General features: G+C 35.6%; 2 protein-coding genes across 3 annotated transcripts in view; one reads left to right on the top strand and one right to left on the bottom strand.

The window, feature by feature from the left end:
- The window catches only part of snx25 (sorting nexin 25), a 68,419-nt gene extending 50,929 nt beyond the window's left edge, over positions 1 to 17,490 (top strand). Inside the window, exons 11-19 of the mRNA XM_079892133.1 lie at positions 3,441 to 3,572; positions 10,281 to 10,421; positions 10,567 to 10,680; positions 12,122 to 12,283; positions 12,592 to 12,709; positions 15,099 to 15,165; positions 15,243 to 15,424; positions 16,796 to 16,896; positions 17,055 to 17,490. Of these exons, the coding sequence (XP_079748259.1) occupies positions 3,441 to 3,572; positions 10,281 to 10,421; positions 10,567 to 10,680; positions 12,122 to 12,283; positions 12,592 to 12,709; positions 15,099 to 15,165; positions 15,243 to 15,424; positions 16,796 to 16,896; positions 17,055 to 17,120 (1,083 nt within the window). The 3' untranslated portion in view covers positions 17,121 to 17,490. The remainder of the gene's footprint in view (positions 1 to 3,440; positions 3,573 to 10,280; positions 10,422 to 10,566; positions 10,681 to 12,121; positions 12,284 to 12,591; positions 12,710 to 15,098; positions 15,166 to 15,242; positions 15,425 to 16,795; positions 16,897 to 17,054) is intronic.
- Positions 17,491 to 17,903: 413 nt separating this feature from the next.
- lrp2bp (LRP2 binding protein) overlaps positions 17,904 to 25,762 on the bottom strand; it is an 8,569-nt gene continuing 710 nt past the window's right edge. Inside the window, exons 2-8 of one of the 2 annotated variants that reach the window (XM_079892790.1) lie at positions 24,997 to 25,103; positions 24,783 to 24,896; positions 22,301 to 22,431; positions 22,009 to 22,114; positions 20,381 to 20,604; positions 19,261 to 19,426; positions 17,904 to 18,047 (exon numbers count right to left, since the gene is read on the bottom strand). In XM_079892790.1, coding sequence (XP_079748916.1) covers positions 17,982 to 18,047; positions 19,261 to 19,426; positions 20,381 to 20,604; positions 22,009 to 22,114; positions 22,301 to 22,431; positions 24,783 to 24,896; positions 24,997 to 25,103 — 914 coding nt within the window. In that variant the 3' untranslated portion in view covers positions 17,904 to 17,981. Of the gene's footprint in view, positions 18,048 to 19,260; positions 19,427 to 20,380; positions 20,605 to 22,008; positions 22,115 to 22,300; positions 22,432 to 24,782; positions 24,897 to 24,996; positions 25,107 to 25,762 lie in introns of both variants that reach the window. The other variant, XM_079892789.1, reaches the window with a different exon arrangement.

Here is a 25,762-nt window from a genome sequence, read left to right as displayed (position 1 = left end):
TTTTCAGTCACATAAATAATTACTGCTGCTTACTGCAGGTTACAACAAATAACATTTATCATTAATGAACCAATCGAAACAATATTCATAAATTAATGACAAAATATTATGTGAGATTACATACATTTTATGTACAACATAGTTAAATATAAATCTCACATAGTTTATTTACACTATTTACTTTAAAATAGTTTAAATAGTTCAACCTTTTTTTAAGGTTGTTTTACTTCAAGTATATTTAAATAATAATGATTTATGTGTTTAGTTTTGCTTGTTTGTTTCTTTAAAACGTTGCAAGCCGTCACATGTATTTGCATGACATACATGAACATATGAAAATGTATACTACACACGATATTACGCCAATCATGGATAAATAAATACAGTAGATAGTGAATAACATTTTCAAGGATTTATTTTCAAACGTAATATTATTACATAGTGTTCTCCTCTCATCCACCTCACGCGACCAACTGATCTGTAATGCACGCGACGCGACCGACCCAGCTTTTCCGTGCACGCGAGTCCGTTGGAAAACAGCGTCTAGTTTAAATGTAACCCGAGAACAACGCGCGTATCTGAGGAACAGCCAGTTACAGGATTTTTGACTGTTTGTGAGGTAAAATGTTTTCAGTTTTGTTTGAATTCGTTTATATCACATCTGTGACCCCCACTGGAGCTACCGCTGGGCTGCGGATCTGACATATCACGGTACTGTTTGAATAGACTCTGCTGCACGCCGGAGTGTTTTTGTGTGTAACACAATGTAACTCAGGTTAGAAAGCGAATGCGAATGGTCATTTACTGTGTCTGTCAGATGTCTGCTTCACTTCTGAGTGGCTTGTCTTACCGTGCTGGGCGGAGCAGAGCGAGTGTATTCAGTACATTCACGCTCGCTCTGTTCGCGTCAGTGGAAAAAAGCGCTAATGCACAGTCACAAACTGTTTTGAAATATATCGGCCAAACGGAAAGATTTATCGGCCGATGCCGATATCTAAAAAATTCCAAATATCGGCCGATATATCGGCCTCGGCGATATATCGGTCGACCACTAATAATAAGTAACACTTCAAACTGGTTCGTGATTTGACAGCGTTTCCCGCCACAGATGATTTTTACCCATTTGTCGGGTTGGCGGGTGTTAATGTCAAACCCTGTTTGAAACAATAATAAATAGTAAATTCAGACTCAGTTATTGTGCGTCAGACTGCTTGCATGTCTGTGATTGGCCAATGCTTTCAAGTGGAGAGCGGTAATCTACATGTTTAATTGTGCAGCCTTAATATATGCTTCTTTATGTTTATTATGAATGATTAAATTAAATTAAATTTTATTAATTTAAAGTTTGTGTTCAGTATAATGTCCGAGAAGCAGTCTCTTTTGCTCACCAAACCTGCTTTTATCTGATCAAAAATACAGTAAAAATTGTTCAGTTAAAATTTTTTACAGTTAAATCAGCTGTTTTCTATGTGAATATATATATATATATATATTAATGTGTATATTAAAATAATATATAATTATAGTAAATTAAGTCATTTCTGCTCATTTCCTACTTTGTTTTTATTATAATTTTTAGAGAGTTTGGTTTCAGTAAGTCTCTTCTGCTCAACAAGGCTGCATTTATGTGATCGAAAATACAGTAAAAACAGTAAAATATTATTACAATGTAAATCATCAGTTTTCTATGTGAATATATATTAAAGAGTAATTTCTTCCTGTGATCAAAGCTGAATTATCAGCATCATTACTCCAGTCTTCAGAGTCACATGATCCTTCAGAAATCACTCTAATATGATGATTTGATTCTCAAGAAACATTTATGATTATTATTAATGTTGAAAACAATTCATATTTTTGTAGAAACCATGATATATTTTATTTTTCAGGATTCTTTGATGGATAAAAAGACAACATTTATATGAAACAGAAATCATTTGTAACAAATGTTTTTTCTGTCACTTTTGTTTAATTTAATTAATCTTAGCTGAATAAAAGTACTAATTTCTTAAACTACTTAACGGCAGTGTAGACAGTGTGAAGTTTATTCTTCTTAATGTTTGATCGGCCATTTGTTTCCTATACAAATTAATACCCCTTTATTTTTAATATCTCATCCTAATTTTGAGCTATAAAATACCTTAAATAAATGAGTTATGTTATACAGAATAATATTTTAACATTATATATTTTATGTTTTATTTCCCAATTGATTCTTCATGTTTTAAAGCCAGGTAGCAGGAGAAGAGCAGAGCCTGTAGCTTGTCTAAAGTACCAGAGTTTCACAAGCAAAATCAACATGAAATGTAAAAATAAAATAAAAATACCACTCTCCTCTTACATTATCAGCAGTAATGACTCAAACCAGCTGCGGTCTGAAGATAAACGTCCGAGCCGATCATGACACAAATATTGGTGTGAACTTCCTTTGAAAACCACGTACTGAAACTGTAGATGAAACTAGACTGATGAACGTCTCAATGACATGTTTTCAATCGCTTTGGGAGGGGTTTTTTTGCACTAAAATAAATAAAGAAAAACTTTAAGCAGTAATTATTATGGGTGTAACAATATATCGTGTCAAATATATCGCAATACAAAAATGCATCAATATGTATTGTTTATAGTCAAGTATAGTGTAAGTTTTCAGAGTTTTAGTGTCAGTACTACATTAAACTACTATATATAATGTTGAATATAATGTATAAGAATGCATATTTGTGTGTCCTGATAATGTCTGATGTTACCAGTAAAAAGTGTCCGACATTATGTTAAATATATCTAGTCAGTGACAGAGATCAAGCATATTCGTCTACAATAATCCTGTGTTTTCAGCTTCAGAATTATGAATATTGTTATTCTGGTGTCTCTATTGTCCTGTGCTTTGGGTTTCAGCATCAAGTCCAAGACTATTCATTTACACACACAATGAAATATCAAATTTAGCATTTTAATTAACAGTACATTTTATCATATGTCTTGGAGTATCGCAATAATATCATATCGTGAGTTCAGTATCGTGATATGTATCGAATCGTGACATGAGGGCATTGTTACAATCCTAGTATTTATGTATTTTGGGTAACGCTTTACAATTAGGTTCATTAGTTAACATTAATGTATTAACTACATTTGTTACTATATTAGTTAATCTGTGTTAATGTTAGTTAATAAAAATCCAGTTGTTCACGTTAGTTCACAGTGCATTAACTCATGTTAATAACGTATTAGTAAATGTTAACGAAGATGAATAAATGCTGTAGAGGTATTGTTCATGTTAACTAAAGTGTCACCATTTTGCCCCTGGTACTACTGGAGTTTATTTGCGGTTTGATTGAATGCATTAGATGATTTCTCTGTCACATGATCTGAGGGTCAGGCAACTCATCAGAGTGTGTGTGTGTGTGTGTGTGTGTGTGTGTGTGTGTGTGTGTGTGTAGATCGTGTCTCTGCTGAAGGAGGAGATCTCCACCATGGAGAAGGAGCACAGTGACCTCACGCTGCACATCTCGCGCACCGACTGCTGGTGTGAGAACCTGGGCGTGTGGAGGGCCGTCGTCAGCAGCGCAGAGGTCAGCAAAACATCCCGTTCAACACGCGTTCAGCTTATAAACACGGGTCCAGCTCATCAACACGGGTTCAGCTCATCAACTGCGTCTGGGGCGGGACGGAGATCAGCACAGGCTTTAGATTCCAAGAGCAAAGAAGAAAATAAATGAAGAAAAAAAAGTCAAAAGTTTGAAAGAAGTCTCTTCTGCTCATCAAGACTGCATTTATTTGATATAAATGTACACACTTTTTAGGGCTGGATGATTAATCAAAAAGTAATCGAAACCGAAATTCAGAGCCTGTAACCGACGTAATTTTACCAAGTCGGTTATTTCGGTTTTTTAATCCTATTAATATTTCCGCCTACTGTGTGTTTACTTTCCCTTTAAAACATATTACCGCGTGTGTAGTCACTTGACTCCGCCCCGTCCCTGAACGCGCGAATGGATTCAAAATGTTTAAGCGTAGAACTAGACGCGACAGACGCAAATTTGACGCTCTATTCGCGTTTGTTGTGAACGCAGCATAATGAACAGGCTGCGATGTCAAGATTGCAATGCTGGAATGTGTGTGTCAGAGAGAGAGAGGCACGGGCGCGATCGAACAGTGGAAACATAAAAACATCATTCGTCATTATAACATCAACGTCAATTTGTTCATACAGGACATCATTAAAACTGCAAAGTGTTCAGCCTACTTATATTTGTGTAAAACATTGTGCTTTTGTCAAACTGTAAACTCTTGTCAAACTGTAACCTACAACTGTCACCCAACCAAAACCACACACACACACTGTGTACATTTTTTTAAATCAAATTATCAAAAAGCAAAAATGATCTCATCTTTTGGACATTCATCATATTGCATTGGATTTCATTTCTTGTCCTAAAACAGAGCACTAATCTTTTTATTTTTAAGTTACACATTCTACATTGATTAAAAAATAAAATCAAAAGTTTTTAATGGTAGTATTATTTTATACAGAAATAAATTATTTATAATTCAGATGAGAAGTTAAAGTTAAATTTTAAGGAATCAAATATATTGATCTGAAATATAGCAAATTAATTTTAAATTCATTCAGGTTACCAAACATATCTCAAGGTCTTTTGAATAAAGGCTGGCAGTCTTTCATTATCAACTGTTGTTGTGGATATACTGGAGAAGTATTTGTTCTCCATTTGAGTGAGATGTTTTTATGTGGCTAATTGAGCAAAGTGCTTCCATTATATTTTATTATTAGTAGTATTAGTTCAAGAATAAAATAAAGATATCGGATTGATATCGGTATCAGCAAATAGCCAAAGCTGCGGCATCGGTATCGTATCGGAAGTGAAAAAGTGGTATCGGGACATCCCTAACTCTTTCATTAGAAAAAATAACCGTGAACGTATTTACAGTATAAGCCTTGCCAGTGACATAGGATTTTTTTTTTTAAATAATCGTTCAATAATCGTAATCGAGGTAACTTGTTTGATTAATTGCGATTATGATTTTAGCCAAAATCGTCCAGCCCTAACACTTTTATATATATATACTTTTATGGTACTTTTGACACCTATCTATACACATCAGTAAATGAATACACACACTATCAATATACTGTATATACATGTATATACTGTATATGTACATGCATGCGTATATAAATGCATGTATGTATGTATGTATGTATGTGTGTGTATATATTTATATATATTTGTGTATATACTGTATATGTGTGTGTGTGTGTATATATTTGTGTGTATATATATATACACACACATGCATCTATCTATATATATATATATATATATATAGATAGATAGATAGATAGATAAATAGAAAGATAGATGCGTGTGTGTATATATATATATATATATATATATATATATATATATATATTAGGGCTGTCAAACGATTAATCGCATCCAAAATAAAAGTTTGTTTTTACATAATATATGTGTGTGTACGGTGTATAATTATTTTCTATATATAAATACACACACATGCATGTATATATTTAAGAAATATTTGCATGTATATACTGTGTATATATATTTATATTATATATAATTTATATTATATATAAATATTTTATATATAAATAACACATTTTTCTTAAATATATATGCATGTGTGTGTATTTATATATAGAAAATAATTATACTCCATACACACACACATATATTATGTAAACACAAACTTTTATTTTGGATGCGATTAATCATTTGACAGCCCTAATATATATATATTTATTTTTATATTTATTAGGGCTGTGAAAAGATTAATCGCGATTAATCTTTTCACAGCCCTAATATATATATATATAGTGTGTGTATTCATACTAATGTGTATAGATAGGTGTCAAAAGTACCAGCATTTCACTGGCTGACAAAATAGTAATAAGCACTACTTGATTTTTATTTTTAAATTATCAGTTGTAAAAAAAACCTCAACCCAGTGACTGCGGTGTGAAGATAAACGTCCGAGCCGTGACAGATATATTGGTGTGAACTTCCTTTGAAAGCCACACACTGAAACTGTAGATGAAACTAGACTGATAAAAGTCTGTGTAATGTAAGATCACTGTGATAGGAACACTTACTAACCTCGTCTATGTAAAGTTTTCACATTTTTTCAGTCAAGTCCACGTTAAGCTGGTAAATCTGGTAATCCTGGAAAACCTGTTGACTTTCACACGCTGCGCGCAAACGTACCAGAGAAGGATGTGATGTCATTTCCAGTAAAGTACAGTTTACTCCAACAGTAACACAAAGCAGATCCACTTTAGAAGCAGGATTACAGTTAGTTCCAGTCCTTGATTCTGATTGGTCAATAGCTGTGATAAAACACGGCCATGACCGCTTCACCCTACGGTTCTGTGTATCACTACACAACACCCCTAGCAACCACTCTTAGCAACATAAACATATTGTTCTCAGTGATATTATTTATTAAAGCTAGAGTAGAGTATTGTGAGAGATCGAGTTAGCGAGTGTTCCTGCATTTACAGTAGATTTAGCATTTTCCTTCATCTCAGTCCTGTATTCGTAATAAAAAATCCATTTGAATGTCCGCTGCGATATCTTGTCCTTTTAACAGTTCAGGGGTTTTCTGACACGCTAGTGATTTATCAGTTGCGTCTTTCTTCGTGTTCACAACAAGTTTGAGTCCTTTCAATATAAAAGTCTTCTCTACTGACTGACTCACTCATAAAGACAGTGTTTGCCGCCATCTAACGGAGAAATAAAGTGTGTAACTTCTGCTGCTGTTCACGGTCAGGGACTATTTTTTCCAGCGGAAGGAAGGCTTTTAGTGATTTTACTTCATGAAAGTTGCACTGATACATATTTTTTGGCTTTAATATTTTGTATTGTGTGTAACCGTTTTATAAAAGCACTAAAGTTCTCGAGGCTAGAGCTGTGTCGTGAATAAGTCTCGGCAGAAGGGGTTAAGCCTTATTGCTTGCTTACAGATCAAAGCTTTGCTTTCGGAACACTCTTTCATCACACAGAGCAACACTGTAACGTTCTATCGTCACGGTTACAGTCAGTTGTTGCATTGAGTTAAGTGATTGCCATGGCAACATATTGAAACACCATTTGTTTGATAGTCAGCGGTGTTTCATCCAACATTCTTTTCTTAAAGCAACAGTGATTCATTTGCTGTGTGTTTGACTCTTTCACAAACACTGTGACCGTCCGCAGTAGATCACACACGCTTTAATCACTCCGTCTGTTTAACTTCACAAAACACCTCCATCTCAATATAGTCAGAATCATAAACCGCCTCAATGCTCTCCGAGGAATTCTTTTGAAGATACAGTATGCGACCGGTATATGTGAGGAACAAACTCTGAAAATCTTCAATATAGCAGGTCATGCATCATAATATTTATTTTGTAAATAATAATAATAACAAAGAAAACATCTAATCGGTTCCTCTCTGATTTATAGGTAACATGTATATATTATATGTTACTATATATAAATGCTTAAATTTAAAGTAAAATATATATAATTTCAAAAATAAGCATGTGTATATACAGTGCATATATATATATATATATATATATATATATATATATATATATATATATATATATATATATATATATATATATATATATATATATACTTTTAAAAATTATAAGTGTTTATAAATAAGCATATATAGAGATTTTTTTTAAATAAGCATTGATTATTTATATATATATATTTATATATTATTAAAATAAGTATTTATGCAATATTATAAATACATAATTTTAAAGTTATACATGTATGATTATAATTATTTATAACTTTAAAATTGAGCATTTAAATATATATATGTATTTATAATATTGCATAAACACTTATTTTAATTATATATATATATATATATATATATATATATATATATAATCAATGCTTATTTTTTTTAATTATCTCTCGCTCTATATATATATATGCTTATTTTTGAAATTATATAGAATTTACTTTAAATTTTACTTTTTACTTTTTTTTTACTAAAACATCTAATCTGTTCCTCTCTGTTTTAACAGTAACATGTACAGTAGAGCATTTTCTTCTGCTCACCTGAATGTTCAAGACTCCGCTGACCTTTATAAAGAAGCATTTGTGACGTTTTTCTTTGTAATGAAGCGTTGCGGTTGTGTGTCAGTGAACAGAAGATGTGAAGAGCCGCATCAATAGTTTTAACGCTCTGATAATTAACAGAATTTGCATATTTCTGCTCAGGAGCGAGTCACTCGTTTATTATTCATCTGTTAATCGGCTGTAAAATGACAGTGGTTTCAGCTGTCAGTGTTTTCATCCAGAATCAGATCCATCACAGATCACAGTGTGGAAGATTGCAGGAGGTTCAATACAAACTAATGAAATGCTTTACCGCCGACTTTGATGTCGAGTTATTTGGTATTTGAGTGTGATTCTCTACACAGTGGGAATCAGAGTAACTGTAAATAATTTAATCCTGTTAAAAACACAGTAAGCCTCGAGTTGCTTTTTATGAAGTGGTTGCAATGGTAAATAAATGTATATGTATATATGTGTATATGGTAGATGCAATATTATAAATATACTGTATATAAATGCTTAAATTTTAAATCAAATATACATAATTTAAAAAAAAAAGCATGTATATAGATGGATAGATATAATAAAAAATAAGTATATAAATAAATATATATATATATATATATATATATATATATATATATATATATATATATATATATATATATATATATACAGACCCTTTCCAAAAAATTTGAATATCATGGAAAATTTTATTTATTTCCATAATTCCATTCAAAACGTTAAACTTCCATAGATTATAGATTAAACGATTTCAAGTATTTAGTTGTTTATTTGTACATAATTTGGGCTTCCAGCTCATAAAACCCACGAAAACAGGATTTCAGAAAATTAGAATATTACATGAAATCACACAGTAATTGCACAGTGATACCATGGTCATTGAAGCAGGTTTTGGTTATTTTGGCAGTGTGGGCAGGTGCAAATCCTGCTGGAAAATGAAGTCCGCATCTCCATAAAGCTTGTCTGCTGAAGGAAGCATGAAGTGCTCTGGAAATGTCCTGGTAGACGGCTGCGTTGAGTGGACAGCACAGTGGACCAACACCAGCCGATGACATGGCTCCCCAAACCAACACAGACTGTGGAAACTTCACACTGGACTTCAAGCATCTTGGATTGTGTGCCTCTCCATTCTTCCTCCAGACTCTGGGACCTTGGTTTCCAAATGAGATGCAAGATTTGCTCTCATCAGAAAAGAGGACTTTGGTCCACTGTGCTTTATTAGATCCAGAGTCAACGCAGCCGTCTACCAGGACATTTCCAGAGCACTTCATGCTTCCTTCATTCTCCAGCAGGATTTGCACCGGCCCACACTGCCAAAAGAACCAAAACCTGGTTCAATGACCATCCATCCATCCATCCATCCATCCATCCATTTATCCATCCATCCATCCATCCATCCATTTATCCATCCATCCATCCATCCATTTATCCATCCATCTATCCATCCATTTATCCATCCATCCATTTATCCATCCATCCATCCATTTATCCATCCATCCATCCATTTATCCATCCATTTATCCATCCATCCATCATCCATTTATCCATCCATCTATCCATCCATTTATCCATCCATTTATCCATCCATTTATCCATCCATCCATCCATCCATTTATCCATCCATCCATTTATCCATCCATTTATCCATCCATCCATTTATCCATCCATCTATCCATCCATCCATTTATCCATCCAGCCATCCATCCATCCATTTATCCATCCATTTATCCATTTATCCATCCATTTATCCATCCATCCATCCATTTATCCATCCATCCATCCATTTATCCATCCATCTGTCCATTTATCCATCCATTTATCCATCCACCATCCATCCATTTATCCATCCATTTATCCATCCATCCATCCATCCATTTATCCATCCATTTATCCATCCATCCATCCATCCATTTATCCATCCATCTATCCATCCATTTATCCATCCATTTATCCATCCATCCATTTATCCATCCATCCATTTATCCATCCAGCCATCCATCCATCCATTTATCCATCCATTTATCCATCCATTTATCCATCCATTTATCCATCCATCCATCCATTTATCCATCCATCTGTCCATTTATCCATCCACCATCCATCCAGTCAGTTGTCTTGCTAAACCCCAGTGTGTGTGTCCGTCAGGCCTCAGAGGAGAACGGAGAACAGACGGCGTGTTACTGCGTATCCGTGAGTCTGTCTGAAGACGACGACTGCAAGAACAACCGCTGGAGCGTCACCAGGAAGATCAGCGAGTTCCAGGCTCTGCACAGGAAGTTGACGGAGGTACGCCTGATGATGTCACATCCCGGCGGCCCAGTTGCCGTGGCGACGCTGTGACTCGTCCTGTTGTTGTGTACAGTATCAGTTCTGATGGAGATTATGCGTGACCGAACACGAACCACAGGCTGATGCTCTCTTTCTTCCGCAGTGTTTCCCGTCGCTCAAGAAGGTCCAGCTTCCCTCGCTCAGCAAACTGCCCTTCAAGTCCATCGACCAAAAGTTCCTCGACAAATCCAAAAATCAACTCAACACGTTTTTACAGGTGAGTGTGTCACCGTAGCCAGACTGAAGACTTAAACGTCTGTAGAGTTTCTGATCTGTTCATTTAACAGCTCAACAGAATCTCAAACTGAGCCGTAAGACTCTCCATAGGCTTCAGTTCAACTATTTATTAATTATTTGTAAATAGTATCTGATTTTTTTTTAGTCCATTTAATTTTTAATTTTTTTTCTGTCTTCCCACAAAATTGTTTTCAAACATATTTTACCAAGTGCAAACTTTAAAATGAATGTTTGAGTTTTCTTAATTTTACCTGATCAAAATGTGCAATTTCTTAAAAAAAAAAAGGCAAAATATATATTTTTAAACATTTGTACAACATTATTTTTAATGACCTTTATGATTTAAAAAAAATGGTTTTCATGTAAATATTAATAACATTTTAAACCAAAATTACTTCACTGCTTCATCATAAATAAAATATTATGCCAAACTCTTCTAATGCCAAAATTTATTAATTTTATTTTCAATTTAAAGCATATTTGACTGTTCTGTAAATATTTTTTTTGTCAATTTTCTTTTAAATTACAATTTTTTTTGCAAAATCAATATTAATTGCAAAATCTGTTGAATTTAAATAATTTAAGTCATGAATATAAGAACGTTTTCTTCATTTTGATCTGAACAAAAAGGCCAAAACGTGATATTTTTAAACACTTAATGATTTCTTATGGTTTTCAGCAAATATTAATAACGTTTAATAATTAATAATAACAATAATAGCACTTATTTAAATACTAATAAAATTGCTTCACTGCTCAATAATAATAATAAATAAAATACTATGCCAAACTCTACTAAAGCCAATATTTAAGTTATTTATTTTAATTGAAATTTTTATTTATTTGTTCATTTAATTTTTTGACATCTAAACCACATCCTGATGTTATTCTTTAAGCCGCACAGAAATATCAGAATGACCTTTTGGGTCGCAATATATCGGCACGTATCTGTTATTGATCGGCTCTTTTGTCCATTTATTGTATCAGCCGATATTGAATGTTTAATTACTTCTGCTTATTTTAAGACATTGATCATCATCTACCTCTAACTTAATGAGATAATGATAGATTATGGCAAATATTTAACGTTTTAAGAGCATTATCTCTTCTTTTCACATCCTCGAAGAGAATTGCACACTTTTCTGTCAGCCGAACACTTTATCAGAGCTCTTTCAAGCACAAAAGTCCTTCCTTTAATGCATTGCATACTCCATTTCCCAGCATGCAACTGTGAGTCTCTGTTAGTGACCAACTTCCCAGAGAAGAGCAAACATTCAGTGTGTTTTAGATTCAGTGCTTGTAAAAAAAGTGTCACATTTTAAACCCTCGTGTTAATGATGACGACAGGACTGTGTTCTTGCAGTGTGTGTGTGTGTGTGTGTTTCTGGCCTCATGTGTGTGTGTGTGTGTTTCCTCTGTAGAAAGTGTTGACGGACGAGCGCATGTGTCAGAGCGAGGCGTTGTACGCGTTTCTCAGTCCGTCTCCTGAATACTTGAAGGTCATCGACATCCAGAAGAAATCCTCCTTCTCTCTCGCATCCTTCCTGGAGAAACTGCCGGGAGACTTCTTCTCACATCAGGAGGTACACACACACACACACACACACACACACACACACACACACACACACACACACACACACACACACACACACACTCACACATACACACACACACACACATACACATATTCACACACACACAAACTCACTCACACATACATATTCACACACACACATATTCACACTCACACACACACACACAAAACAAACAAGAACTTATTGAGTAACACAATTTGTCACCAAACCACCAAATGATGATCAGACAGATTAGACTTATGTCAGATCAGACGTGATGAGTGTGTGTGTGTGTGTGTGTGTGTGTGTGTCAGGATGAGGCCGAGGATGACAGTGATCTCTCAGATTACGGTGATGAGACAGACGGGAGGAAAGACGCGCTGGCGGAGCCGTGTTTCATGCTGATCGGGGAGATCTTTGAGCTCAGGGGCAGTGAGTACAAACACACACACACACACACTCACACACACACGTCACCCAAAGTGATGAAGCGATGAGCTCTCGCGTCTGTGGCTGTGAAACTCAACTGATCTCTGACCGCAGGACTGTGAAACCATAGACTGTACAAAACAATGGGCGTAGTGTGTGTGACGTCACCCGTAGTGTTTCTGAAGAGCCCAAAGTGGGCGGAGCCGGCCGTCGCCATCTTGGCAGCGTCACTCCCGAATAAACGTAAATGTGCAGCGAGGCAGATTAGCTGAGGTGACGTGACGCTAACAGACAAACAGCTAGTAGTGACATCAGTGGCAATCCACCTGTCAATCAAGTGGCCACGCCCTTAATTATGCACAACTTTAAGGCTTAATATAATTTAAACGGATGAGTTATAAAAATATTCACCCCCCTCACAGTCGTCATGAAGGGCAAAATTAGCTTTATAGACCAACACCACTTTCTGTACCAGACTGTAAACATGTTTTTTTCTGCTGTAAAGTTGGCCATTTTAACATGGGGGTTTATGGGATTGACTCTCTTCTGCAGCCGGCCTCTAGTGGCCAGTGGATGAACTGCAGTTTAAGTCTCTTCAGTGTTCAATCAAGAGAGAGACCGGAAGGTTGCCGTTTGGTAGAAACAGACACACACACACACACACACACACACACAGACACACACGTCACCCGCAGTGATGAAACGATGAGCTCTCGCGTCTGTGGCTGTGAAACTCAACACATCTCTGACCGCAGGACTGTGTGACGGACTAACGGCTAATGCTTCGTAGAGCAGGACTAAAACTATTAAAAACATTTCTGTTCATTTAAATAAAGCTGAAATAAAATAAAATATGAATATTAGTTGAAAAAGGAAAATTAGAAATGTTGCTTTTGCAATAAACTAAAATAAGTTGAAGTTGAAATGGAACTGTTTCTGTTTTAAAGTCCCCCTGTAGTCCATTATTTTATCCCTTAAAACTCATATTTGATCACCAATATGACACATTTAAACGTTATTTCCAAAAATGCAAATGAGCCCCGCCTCCACTCACTCACTCAGCTCAGAGATCCACTGGTTGACGATCACACGTTGATCTGATTGGTTACAAGGTAGTTTGTGACGTCAGAAACACCAGCGATTTCAAAGCGTGTTTTTGAGACTGTCTTTGGTTCACTGCAGTTTTAAGGAGGAAATACTCAGCAATGCTGTCGACTTATGAATTTACACATGCTTTAAGCAGATTAAAAACACCACATAGACACATAAACAACATTAAAAGCTGGATTTTCACCACAGGGGGACTTTAAAAGATAATAAACACCCAATTTATACAGTGAAAATGAACACAAGTTTCATTATTATGTATTTATTCTGCAAGTAATGTAGGCTACTGTTAAATCCTGTTATCTATTTATCAAATTTTTTATCATCAACATCTAAACCACTGTTAATTCTCACTTTTGAGGCCGAAATGAAGTCAAACTGGTTATTATTAAGTTGTTTAACCGGATCTTGAGAGATTTAATATCTTCTTTTACCTTAATTTCAGCTGTTTTCTGTTCTTGTTGTTCCTCTTTCCTTCACTGACATAGACATATAAACAACATTAAAAGCTCGATTTCGTTTCTTTAATTAATTTTTTTTATTATTAAATTTTATGAATTAAACAGCTCGCAAACATATTTTATCACTATAAAAACTGAAATAACCTGTTAAGCATGAAAGTATCATGCAACCATGTAAGACATTTCTCCTTATATAGAACCCTAGATTTCTAAAATAACCTTTGGTTACACTTTAAATATTTAGTAATATTAATTAACTACATGTACTTACTATAGGTTTAAGGCCCGTTCACACCAAGGACGATAACTATAAAGATAACGATAAAGATATAATTCTAAAAATCGTTCTCCATATTAAAGAATAACAGAGTTCACACCACAACTATAACGATAAAGATATGAGGAACGATATCGTTGGGATCACTTTCAGAACGATTTTTTTCCAGCTATCGAACGATAAAACACTGACAGCCAATCAGAATCCATTCTAATTTAAAGGTCTCGCGCATTTAAAATGGATCTGGATCATGCGGGCACGCGCGTGCTTAAAATAAAAAGACCGTTATCGGTCGCTGGTGTGGACGCATTTATAGTTATCTTTATCGTTATCTTTATAGTTATCGTGCTTGGTGTGAACGGGCCTTTAGGATAGGATTAGGGTTTGGTTGAGGGTTAGTTGCATGTAATTATGCATAATTTACTCTTACTACTATGGTAAGTACATGTAACATGTAAAATAAAGAGTTACCGAACCTTTTTTCTAAGCATGTTGCATCAGATGGAGTGACGCTCTCTAACATGCTCGTGTGTGTTTCTCTCGGCAGTGTTTAAGTGGGTGAGGAAGACACTAATTGCACTAGTTCAGGTCACGTTTGGACGCACCATAAACAAGTAAGCAGAACGGGATGTTCGTAATGGAAACACGCTTGATTTGCTCACTGAGTTTGTCCCTCGCTCTCCTTCCTCAGGCAGATCAGAGACACTGTGAACTGGATCTTCAGTGAGCAGATGCTGGTTTACTACATTAATATATTCCGGGACACGTTTTGGCCCAACGGGAAACTGGCGCCTCATAACAAAAGCCGCTCGGAGAGCGAACGCAAAGAAACCAAGGAGAGAGCGCAACAGAAGCTTCTAGACAACATCCCAGGTGAGCGGAAAAACTGGAACTTTTGCAGAAACATGCACTGAAAACATCACGTTTAGTCAGAATTACCGTAATTGCGTTCGTGTGCATGAAATTATTAGTTTCTATGACAACACTCATGAAATGTGTCATTTATGACAGTAAAATACTTCATCAATGCATGACTTCGCCTCTAGATGCTTTTGGAAAATACTGAACAGTGTTAGTTTAGAATTATTTATATGCAACTATAGTGTTAATTAACATTTTGAATTAGGGTTTAAGTTCTCGCTGTTATGTCATGCGCATTTTATAGATTTAAAAAAGGTAATTGAACTTTTTCTCACAATTAATTTCTCTCAGAATTGCAAGTTTATGTCTGTCTCGCAATTGCGCATTTATATCCCACAATTCTGACTTTTTTATCGTAATTGCGAGTTTATATCAAACAATTCTGACTTTTTTATCGTAATTACACGTTTATATCCCACAATTGACTTTTTTATCGTAATTGCGAGTTTATATCCCACAATTCTGACTTTTTTATCGTAATTACGAGTTTATATCCCACAATTCTGACTTTTTATCGTAATTACGAGTTTATATCCCACAATTCAGACTTTTTTTATCGTAATTACGAGTTTATATACCCCCAAATCTGACTTTTTTATCATAATTGCGAGTTTATATCCCACAATTCTGACTTTTTTATCGTAATTACGAGTTTACATCCCACAATTCTGACTTTTCTATCGTAATTACAAGTTTATATCCAACAATTCTGACTTTTTTTATCATAATTGCGCGTTTACATCCCACAATTCTGACTTTTTTATCGCTATTGCAAGTTTATATCCAACAATTCTGACTTTTTTATCATAATTGCGCGTTTATATCCCACAATTCTGACTTTTTTATTGTAATTACGAGTTTATATCCCACAATTCTGATTATATCCCACAATTCTGACTTTTTTATCATAATTACGAGTTTATTTCCCACAATTCTGATTATATCCCACAATTCTGACTTTTTTATTGTAATTACGAGTTTATATCCCACAATTCTGATTATATCCCACAATTCTGAATTTTTTATCATAATTACGAGTTTATATCCCACAATTCTGACTGAGTTTTTGCAAATATCATTTTAATATTGTTGAAGCTCTTTTTAAATCCAAATGAATACAAGAACTAGTCCTGTGTGGATTCAGAGGGTTTTATTTCAGGCTGTTTCTGCCTGCATGGAGCGGTTTAATTAGAGCGGGACACTTAAAACACACACACACACACACACACACACACACACACACACACAATTACAGCAGCCAGTCTTTCATTGGTTATCTGAGACTGTGGAATATAACCAGAAAAGCTTGTTCTTGTTGTTCAGATGCTCTTCAGAATCTGGTTGGGCAGCAGAACGCCAGATACGGGATCATCAAGATCTTTAATGCACTTCAGGAGACCAGAGCCAACAGACATCTCCTCTACGTGAGTCGCACACTACTCCATCTACCCTTGTAAAGTTAATCCCGTCCGAATAGGGCTTTTAATATAATGGCTGTGTTTATGCATCTCGGTCTGAGACTGTACTGCCATCTAGTGGTGGACATGATGAATATACTGACAGTTTCTCTCTCTGTCTTTAGATCTTGTTGGAGATGCTTCTTAAAGAACTGTATCCTGAGCTGAGCGTCGACGCCATACAGGCCTGATGTTTCTTTCTCAAACACGTGACTCGAGGAAGCGTCGTGAATATGTGTTTGTGTTTTAATCTGTTCTTGTGTTTTTGGAGGAACAGGCCCGGTCACTCACTGCCAGCTGTCATCTTCTGCTTTCTCTCTTTCCTTTTCTTCTAGGGGGTTTTGCTTTGTAATGTGAATTATGAGTGTAAAAAGAAGAAGCCAGACCAATGTAAACGCTCTACATATTATTGTGAACATTATGAAGGCTTTTAATCGTGCAATATGTCATGTACAGTTATTGTGAAGGTTCTGTTTGTGATATTATTATTATTATTATTATTATTATTATTATAGACTTTTATTTTTACCAAAAATAGGCTAGAGCATTTATAAGCAATAAATTGCAAAAGAAGATCTGTCATGTGTCATGTCTTCAATATAGTAGAATATTAAATATATACATTAAAATGCCATTCATATCTTGAACTTGAATACATTTTCTTAGCGAGTGAACTTTAGTACAATTTCTAAATTAAATTATTTTTTGTTGTTTTTGTTTTCTTTCTTTCTTTTTTTGTGGGGGAAGTAAATAATATCCAGTTGATGTATTTATACGTGTAATGATTTCAAAGAAAAAAAAAAAGTTATGTAGTAGTTTTAAAATATTTATAACATTCATTAAAAAATATGTTTGAAAACTTTTTGAAAATAATACATTTTATATGTACACACAAATTCAAGATATAAGCTAAACTTTTTTCATAATTGAATATAAAGATTAGATTTGTAAGAATTTGGCACATGCATTTTAAACTTGGTTTTTAAAAGACTCTCTCTGGATCATCTTTATTTCACAGTGAAATAATGAGATGAAACGAGTGATTGTGTGATTTATATTCTGCCGAGTACGACGTTCATCTGCAGCTCCTGACAGATTTCTGGATCCATCCTGGCAGCCTGACAACGACGAGAGAAATCAGCTTTATACAATACAGATCGTTTCAAATCATCCCACAGTTCTGACTTTTTAATTGTAATTGCGAGTTTACATCCCACAATTCTGACTTTTTATCACAATTGCAAGTTTACATCCCACAATTCTGAATTTATCGCAATTACAAGTTTATATCCCACAATTCTGACTTTATCGCAATTGCAAGTTTACATCCCACGATTCTGAATTTATCGCAATTGCAAGTTTACATCCCACAATTCAGATTTTTTTAGCGCAATTGCAAGTTTATATCCCACAATTCTGACGTTTTTATCACAATTGTATGTTTATATCCCACAATTCTGATTTTTTTTATCGTAATTGCGAGTTTATATCCCACAATTCTGACTTTTTAGCGCAATTGCAAGTTTATATCCCACAATTCTGACTTTATCGCAATTGCAAGTTTATATCCCACAATTCTGACTTTTTAGCGCAATTGCAAGTTTATATCCCACAATTCTGATTTTTTTTATCGTAATTGCGAGTTTACATCCCACAATTCTGACTTTTTTAGCACAATTGCAAGTTTATATCCTACAATTCTGATTTTTTTATCACAATTGCAAGTTTACATCCCACAATTCTAAATTTATCGCAATTGCAAGTTTATATCCTACAATTCTGATTTTTTTATCGTAATTGCGAGTTTATATCCCACAATTCTGAATTTATCGCAATTGCAAGTTTACATCCCACAATTCAGATTTTTTTAATGCAAATGTTTATATCCCACAATTCAGATTTTTTTATCGCAACTGCAAGTTTATATCCCACAATTCTGATTTTTTTTATCGTAATTGCGAGTTTATATCCCACAATTCGGACTTTTTTATCGCAATTGCAAGTTTACATCCCACAATTCTGACTTTTTTATCGCAATTGCAAGTTTATATCCCACAATTCTGATTTTTTTAGCGCAATTGCAAGTTTATATCCCACAATTCTGACTTTTTTATCGCAATTGCAAGTTTATATCCCACAATTCTGATTTTTTTATCGTAATTGCGAGTTTACATCCCACAATTCTGAATTTATCGCAATTGCAAGTTTATATCCGGCAATTCAGATTTTTTTTATCGCAGTTGCGAATTTATATTCCGCAGAATTTTTGAGAGATAATCTCTCAACTGCACTAGGTGTAAATACAGCCTATCACTATTTGGACTTGTGTACCTGTGTGAAGTATGCTTTTGCTCTGTCTCTGTTCTGCAGGACTCCTCGGCCCAGATAAAGGCAGCGGGCGAAGTAAAACATGGCTATAGTGATGCCCTTCCTGATGAACTCCTCCACACAGCCTGTGTGTCTCGCTATAGCACTGATGTCCTCGTATCCACACACTCTGACAGAACAACCAAAACCACTTATTACATGCTGAATCAAACCGAGCAGTGTTTCAGTCTGGCTATGTTTACATGCAACCAAATAATCCATTAGTAATCGGATTGATGGATTTAAACCGCAGATATTGATCCATTTCTGGTCATAATTTGGTGTAAATGAGCATATGAACCGTTGTGCCGCTGCTTATATTGATCACGCAGTAAAAATGGCCAAAACCAGTCGTGTGTGGATGAGAGTCTGAAACCAGGACTGGTGGGATGTTGTCCTCCTCCACTTCACAGGGAAAGGAGGATTATATAATGACGGGAAACTCAAATATGACACTTTATTCAACAAAAGAACAGATCGTTCAGCGCGTCACACGTCATTACGCTATTTCTACGTCATTGCACATGCGCAGTACTTTCAGTTACGGTTTTCAATCCGATCAAGTGTTTACATGTTCTCTCGATCGGAATAGAAAAGGAATAAACCACCTCTTTCAATCCGAACGAAATCTCATTCGGATCGATCTCAGTTGGATTGATTTAAAGGGGTGGTGTAATGCCCTTTTCACAAGATGTAAAATAAGTCTCTGATGTCCCCAGAGTGTGTGTGTGAAGTTTTAGCTCTAAATACCCCACAGATATTTTTATATAGATGTTAAAATTGTCACTTTTTGAGGGTGAGCAAAAACGCACCGTTCTGTGTCTGTCCCTTTAAATGCAAATGAGCTGCTGCTCCCGGCACAGGGGGCGGAGCTTCAACAGCTCATGTCCTTTTACTTCACACACACACATGCACTGAACATTTCAAAACCTTTTAGCCTTTTATGATCAAACCGGAGTCAGAATGATGGAGAGACTCAAGAAGTGACAACATGTAGACAACATTTCTGAATGGTAAATTCAACATTCGTAACGGATTATCTGGTTACATGTAAGCATGTGTGTGTGTGTGTGTGAGGCTGCACCGTTCTCCCAGCGCTGCGGCTCTGGAGTAGAGTTTGCGCTGGTAGTAACAGGCCGTCAGATGACCCTGAGCGTAAACGTTCCCTCTCTCCGCTGAGGCCTTCAGGCAGAACAGAGCCGAGTCCGGGTCCTTCTGCACACCGAGCCCGTACAGATACATGACTCCCAGAGCGCCCTGAGACTCCACACTGCCGTTCCCACACGCCTCCGAGTGCCACAAGAACGCCTGACGCACACACACACACACATTTAGCGAGGATGCATTAAATTTATCAAAAGTGACAGTAAAGACATTTATAAAGTTACTTTTTTGTTGTTGAAAGAATTCTGAAAAATAAAGGTTTCCACTTAAATATGAAGTATATGAAATATAAACTGTTTTCAACACTGCTAATAATCATAAATGTTTCTTGAGCATCAAATCATCATATTAGAATGATTTCTGAAGGATCATGTGACACTGAAGACTGGAGTAATGATGCTGAAAATTCAGCTTTGATCACAGGAATAAATTACACTTTACTGTATATTCACATAGAAAACTGCTGATTTACACTGTAATAATATTTCACTAATTTTACTGTATTTCTGTATTTCAAATAAATGCAGCTTTGATATTAGTTAAAAAGCAGAGATAGTTGGAATTAACTTTCAAAAGTCATAATTATGACATCAAAATTCTAAATTGACATAAAAAGTCTAAATTTATGACATGCTAAGACATTTATGTGATGAAAAGTCAAGTTATATTTCACTTGATTACATCATGGAAGTCAATTTCTGCCCCACAATTCTGACTTTTTTATCGTAATTGCGAGTTTACATCCCACAATTCTGACTTTTTTTATCATAATTGCGAGTTTACATCCCACAATTCTGACTTTATCGTAATTGCGAGTTTACATCCCACAATTCTGACTTTTTTATCGTAATTGCGAGTTTACATCCCACAATTCTGACTTTTTTATCGTAATTGCGAGTTTACATCCCACAATTCTGACTTTATCGTAATTGCGAGTTTACATCCCACAATTCTGACTTTTTTTATCATAATTGCGAGTTTACATCCCACAATTCTGACTTTATCGTAATTGCAAGTTTACATCCCACAATTCTGACTTTTTTATCGTAATTGCGAGTTTACATCCCACAATTCTGACTTTTTTATCGTAATTGCGAGTTTACATCCCAGAATTCTGATTTTTTTATCGTAATTGCGAGTTTACATCCCACAATTCTGACTTTTTTATCGTAATTGCGAGTTTACATCCCACAATTCTGACTTTTTTATCGTAATTGCGAGTTTACATCCCACAATTCTGACTTTATCGTAATTGCGAGTTTATATCCCACAATTCTGACTTTATCGTAATTGCGAGTTTACATCCCACAATTCTGACTTTATCGTAATTGCGAGTTTACATCCAACAATTCTGACTTTTTTTATCGTAATTGTGAGTTTACATCCCACAATTCTGACTTTATCACAATTGCAAGTTTACATCCCACAATTCTTGCCAACCACAGACCTATTCCACTCATAAATCACTATTCAAAAATCCCATTAGATTCCCAAAGGATCCCAGTGCTGATTCTCTCTGGTTGTGCGAGCAATGCATGATATCAGAACCTTTGTGAGGTCGAGGGTCTCCGGTCTGCAGTAGAACATGCCGAGAGACGACTGCGCCTCCACACTAGCGTTCGGGTTCCCATCATCAGCTGCCAGGAGCCAAAGCCTGCGAGAAACACACCAGGACACAGTCCCAAATCACAATCTTCCCTACTAGGAGTGGAACAATATATTTTTATTTTGGGTGAACTATCCACAATACATATTGATGCACTTTTGTATTGCGATATATTGTGACACCCCTACATGCACAGATGTGTTGAGATTTGTGTTTTGTGTGATAGTTTCTCACCGCTCCGCTTCAGCGCTGGACTCCTGGACCCCGTAACCCTCCAGATACGCCCGGCCCAGGTTATACAGCGCTGCGTGTCTGACAGAGGAATCCCACAATGCAACTCTTCTCATCAACTCCATTGCTTTGCCCTGTTAAAGTCGGTGGTTTTCATATGGACAGTGAGACTTAAATAGAGTGTAACATTGTCCGTCCCCTTTTCCCGAACAATTTTTTTCCATTAATTTTTCCCATAGGGATTTTAAAATAGTCTTATAAGCCATGAACCAAGCCAATCAGCTGTGAGGAGAATCACAACATACAAACTTTGACTTAAAGCAAACAAAGTGTTTGAAAATCAGACAAAAATACAAGACTGTGTGCTTAACGACTTCAGTGAGGGAAAGAACTACAATCCCATGAAGCATTGCGAATGACACAAACTAAAAAACGGGCGAAATATAAAACTACTCATTTAATATGTTGATTATATATAAAAACAATATATTTTTTTAGGTTCATTGCAAAATATGCATATATATATATATATATATATATAAACATTTCAGTATTTTGAGCAGAGAGATCGACTCAAATATGGGAGTGGGCGGAGCTAAAGAGCGGTTTTGCTTGTCTCAACTCTGATTGGTGGAATTTTCTGTACAGCATCATGGGTAATGTAGTTTATCACCACGAATTTAGCTGTTAAACGCGATTATTTGATAAATAAGCTGAAATAATACAGGCTAACGGTTTCAACAGAAGCAAATACCATCGATTAACAACCTCGCAATTTAAAGTTTTATGAGTCATCGTTCAAAATCAGTTTTCCTATGGAGAAAATTAAGTTTTTACTTCCGGACTTCCGACTGTTGTGCTCCAATTTTAGTTGCTTTTGCAGGCGTTTATAAATAATAAAAAAATTAAAGGGCACCTATTATGCAAAATTCACATTTACATGGTGTTTGAACATAAATGTGTGTTGGCAGTATGTGAGCAAAACCACCCTAGACTGATAAAAATCCACCCAGTGGTTTTTTTACAATCTCAATAAATCATAAGCACCGTCTCAGAATGAGCTGTTCTCAGATTCAGGGCAATGTGACGTCACTTTGCACAGGCCCCGCCCACGACTGTTGAGTGACACTTCAGTTTGAGCCTAGCCCCGCCCTGAGTGAGCTGGACACAGTCCGCCATTGTTCGACGCTTGAACAGCTGTAGACAAGAGTGTCTCCTAAGCGATTGAGGTGTGTTGTTGATGGATGTAAGAATGAACATAGCAGTCTTCATTTACTCTTGTTACTCGAGGATGGATCTCACCAACTGTTCGTGATCCAGCTTACACTCTCCGGAGCGACAGGACTAACGTTACTGACCACGGCAGAAATGAAAGTGCGAGCGCGCTCTTTATGACAGCTCATCGAGTCATTTTACGGATATAAGGTTTACCAGTTTATTAAGCACCCACTGAAAAGGTGTGTATATTTGTTTACTGTTAGTTGTAACGAGTGTTTTGTGTACTGTGTATGTTCCATGCTAATGAAAGGGAGAGAGAGAGAGAGAGTTTATGGATAAGACTTTAATGCGCACTTCTTATACTGTGTTTATTCAGCTCTTACAGAGATTCTCTGGAGTAAAACTAACGCTCATCTTTTGTGTGATGTACAATAAACTTCACTGAACTCGTCAGTATATTTTGGTCATCATTCGGACAGGGTCTGCTACAGCAGGCTTGTAATAGTGGATAAAAGCAGATGACAAATAAGTTATAACCATAATTAAACTAAACTATACCTGTTCTATGTCCATACAGCATATATTCTCTGGCTCTGTGGGCATTATTGTCCGACTCCGAGTCGAAATGAACACCTACTGAGAGTTTCTGTTCTGATATTATCAGATGAGATTGTCCTGGCTCTGAGCGCGAGCTCGTGAGGCTCCGCCCCCTGTGCCGTGCAGCAGCAGCTCATTTGCATTTAAAGGGCACACACTAAAACAGCGCGTTTTTCTGAGCCCCAAAAAATGACAATTTAAACATGCTGTAATGTAAAATGATCTGTTGGGTATTTTGAGCTAAACTTCACATACACACTCTGGGGACATCAGAGACTTATTTTACATCTTGTGAAAAGAGTCATAATAGGTGTCCTTTAAATAAAAAAAAGGCCTACACTGAAAAAAAATACAGCTGGAAAACAGCAAGAAATCAACCTCATTAATTATTCAAGGCCCAGTGCATGATGGGAACACCAGTATCAGAAAAGCTGAGTAATTTTACAAAATTTTATAACGCTGATATTAACGCTTTAATTTCTACACGCTTGAATTTAGTACTAATATAGAATTTACTTAGTTTTTTTTAATTCTTGCCTGAACTAACTTTTTCATGTACAGTAGAAATTACACTGGATTTTTCTGTAGTATTTACTTCACCACAGAATCATTGTTATCAGTGCAGTATAACTGTGGATCTGAGAGATATCATGAATAAGAAGGTCCTCACTAGGTCTTCTTCGGTTCCAAGGCCATCGTAATACATGACAGCCAGCTGATACAGAGCTCGGGGATCTTCATCTTTAATGCCGTCGAATATCATCTCTGCTTCTGTGTAGCGGCCCTGAACAACAAACACCAGGAGTCACCATTCATGGATTCTGGCCTCGCATCACCTATAGAAACAGTGTGCAGAATAAATGCGAGGCTTCAGGCGTCATCACCTCCTCATAGTGGATCTGTCCCAGGAGGAAGGCGGCGTGAGAATCTCCACTTTCTGCTTTCTCTTTAAGCAGATTCAATGTCTTCTCCACCGACTCAGCACTGATCTCTGCTGAAATCAAACACAATCAATATATGTATGAGTTACTGTGTGTGTGTGTGTGTTTGTGTGTGTGTGTGTGTGTGTGTGTGTATATATAAATACTACCAGTCAAAAGTTTTGGATCGGTAAGATTATATTATTATTATTTTTTAAAGAAGTGTCTTTTGCTCACCAAGGCTGCATTTATTTGAAAACAAAAAAACAAAACAAAAAAAAACAGTAATATTGTTAAATATAATGACAATTTAAAATAAGTTTTCTAATTTTATATATAGTAAAGTGTAATTTATATCCTGTGATCAAAGCTGAATTTTCAGCATCATTACTCCAGTCTTCAGTGTCACATGATCCTTCAGAAATCACTCTAATATGATGATTTGATGATCAACAAACATTTATGATTATTATCAGTGTTGAAAACAGTTGTGTACAGTTTTTTTTCCAGGATTCTTTGATGAATAGAAAGTAAGTGAAATAGAATTTTTTGTAACATTATAAAGTTTCTTTACTGTCACTTTTGATCAGTTTAACTCATCCTTGATGAATAAAAGTATTGATTTCCTTTATTTATTTCCCCCTAAAAATAAAATAAAAACTCTCACTGAACCCAAACTTTTGAGCGGTAGTGTTTTATGTTAGAAAAGCTTCTATTTCAGATAAATGCT

This window comes from Squalius cephalus (assembly GCF_949319135.1).
Source record: "Squalius cephalus genome assembly, chromosome: 14".
Classification (NCBI taxonomy): domain Eukaryota; kingdom Metazoa; phylum Chordata; class Actinopteri; order Cypriniformes; family Leuciscidae; genus Squalius; species Squalius cephalus.
Note: the sequence above shows the minus strand (reverse complement) of the source record. Positions and strands in the feature narration are given on the sequence as shown.